The sequence below is a fragment of the Oncorhynchus keta genome, unplaced genomic scaffold, assembly GCF_023373465.1.
Source record: "Oncorhynchus keta strain PuntledgeMale-10-30-2019 unplaced genomic scaffold, Oket_V2 Un_contig_7013_pilon_pilon, whole genome shotgun sequence".
In the NCBI taxonomy this organism is placed as follows: domain Eukaryota; kingdom Metazoa; phylum Chordata; class Actinopteri; order Salmoniformes; family Salmonidae; genus Oncorhynchus; species Oncorhynchus keta.
Window position 1 is genome coordinate 7,723 of NW_026289202.1, and position 2,278 is coordinate 10,000.

At 49.1% G+C, this 2,278-nt stretch overlaps 1 protein-coding gene across 1 annotated transcript in view; it reads right to left on the reverse strand.

The window, feature by feature from the left end:
* Window positions 1–498: 498 nt before the first annotated feature.
* The window catches only part of LOC127926155 (thyrotropin-releasing hormone-degrading ectoenzyme-like), a gene marked incomplete at its 3' end in the record, with an annotated part of 13,432 nt that continues 11,652 nt past the window's right edge, over window positions 499–2,278 (reverse strand). Inside the window, exon 4 of the mRNA XM_052511617.1 lies at window positions 499–606. Coding sequence (XP_052367577.1) covers window positions 499–606 — 108 coding nt within the window. The remainder of the gene's footprint in view (window positions 607–2,278) is intronic.

A 2,278-nucleotide genomic window follows, 5' to 3' on the forward strand; every position in this document is an offset into this window, starting at 1 on the left:
GTGAAATTAATATAGAAGAATATAACACATTAGATCTGGTAAAATATTTTTAAAAAAAAGTGTTTTAAAGTACCATAATCTTTGAAATGCACGAGAAATGCCATAATGTATTATTCCAGCCCAGGTGCAGTGTATGTGCAAAGTTTTAGACTGATCCAATGAACCATTGTATTTCTGCTCAAAATGTTGTATCAAGACTGCACAAATGGGCCTAATTGGTTTATTAATACATTTTCATAATTGTTCCATAATTGTGCACTCTCCTCAAACAATAGCATGACATTCTTTCACTGTAATAGCTACTGTAAATTGGACAGTGCAGTTAGATTTACAAGAATTTAAGCTTTCTGCCCATATCAGATATGTCTATGTACTGGGATTTCTTCTTTTTTTGTTACTTACAAGCTCATGCTAATCACATTAGCCTACGTTAGCTCAACTGTTCCATGTGTGTGTGGGGGGGGCACTGGGTGTCATTTAGGATGCTGTCTACTGTACCTGTTCTTGTTGCTGGAGATCCAATCAGAGATGAGCGACACGGCTTGGCGGTGACAGTCTTTGTTCCCGAAACTACATGCCAGCATGATCACCTCTCTCTGCAGCTCTCTGTCCATGAGACAGAGTGAGAGAGGGAGGGAGTGTGAGGAGAGAGAGAGAGAGGGGGGAGAGAGAAGAGAGGGGGAGAGGTGGAAGAGGGTCAGGTGGTGAGAGGTACAGGAACAAAAGAGTGGGAGGTAGGGAGGGAATGAGAGAGGGAGAGAGGGAGGGAGGGAAAAGAATAGGGAAGGAGAGAGAAGAAAAATATATATAGAGAGAAGGGAAGGATGGACAGAAGGAGGGAAAGAGAGAGAAGGGAAGGAAGGATGGACAGAAGGAGGGGGAGAGAGAGAGAGAAGGGAATGAGGGACAGAAGGGGAGGGACAGAAGAGAGAGAGAGAAGGAAGGATGGACAGAAGGAGGGAGAGGGAGAAGGAGAGAGAGAGAGAAGGGAAGGATGGGCAGAAGGATGGGAGAGAGAGAGAGAAGGGAAGGATGGACAGAAGGAGGGAGAGAGAGAGAGAAGGGAAGGATGGACAGAAGGAGGGAGAGATAGAGAGAAGGGAAGGATGGACAGAAGGAGGGAGAGAGAGAGAAGGGAAGGATGGACAGGAAGGAGGGAGAGATAGAGAGAGAGAAGGGAAGGATGGACAGAAGGAGGGAGAGAGAGAGAAGGGAAGGATGGACAGAAGGAGGGAGAGAGAGAGGGGGAGAGAGAGGAGGAAGGATGGACAGAGAGGGGAGGAGAAGAGGATGGACAGGGGAGAGGTGGAAGAGGGTCAGGTGGTGAGAGGTACAGGAACAAAAGAGTGGGAGGTAGGGAGGGAATGAGAGAGGGAGGGAGGGAAAAGAATAGGGAAGGATGGACAGAAGGAGAGAGAAGAAAATATATATAGAGAGAAGGGAAGGATGGACAGAAGAGAGAGAGATAGAGAGAGAGAAGGGAAGGATGGACAGAAGGAGGGAGAGAGAGAGAAGGGAAGGATGGACAGAAGGAGGGAGAGAGAGAGGGGGAGAGAGAAGAGAGGGGAGAGGTGGAAGAGGGTCAGGTGGTGAGAGGTACAGGAACAAAAGAGTGGGAGGTAGGGAGGGAATGAGAGAGGGAGGGAGGGAAAAGAATAGGGAAGGATGGACAGAAGGAGAGAGAAGAAAATATATATAGAGAGAAGGGAAGGATGGACAGAGAGAGAGAAGGAGGGACAGAAGGAGGGAGAGAAGAGGAAGGGAAGGAGGGACAGAAGGAGGGAGAGATAGAGAGAGAGAAGGGAAGGATGGACAGAAGGAGGGAGAGAGAGAGAGAGAGAGAGAGAAGGGAAGGATGGACAGAAGGAGGGAGAGAGAGAGAAGGGAAGGATGGACAGAAGGAGGGAGAGAGAGAGAAGGGAATGAGGGACAGAAGGAGGGAGAGAGAGAGAGAGAGAAGGGAAGGATGGACAGAAGGAGGGGAGAGAGAGAGAGAGAGAGAGAAGGGAATGAGGGACAGAAGGAGGGAGAGAGAGAGAAGGGAAGGATGGACAGAAGGAGGAGAGAGAGAGAGAGAGAGAGAAGGGAAGGAGGGACAGAAGGAGGGAGAGAGAGAGAGAGAGAGAGAAGGGAATGAGGGACAGAAGGAGGGGAGAGAGAGAGAGAGAGAGAGAAGGGAATGAGGGACAGAAGGAGGAGAGAGAGAGAAGGGAAGGATGGACAGAAGGAGAGAGAGAGAGAGAGAGAGAAGGGAAGGAGGGACAGAAGGAGGGAGAGA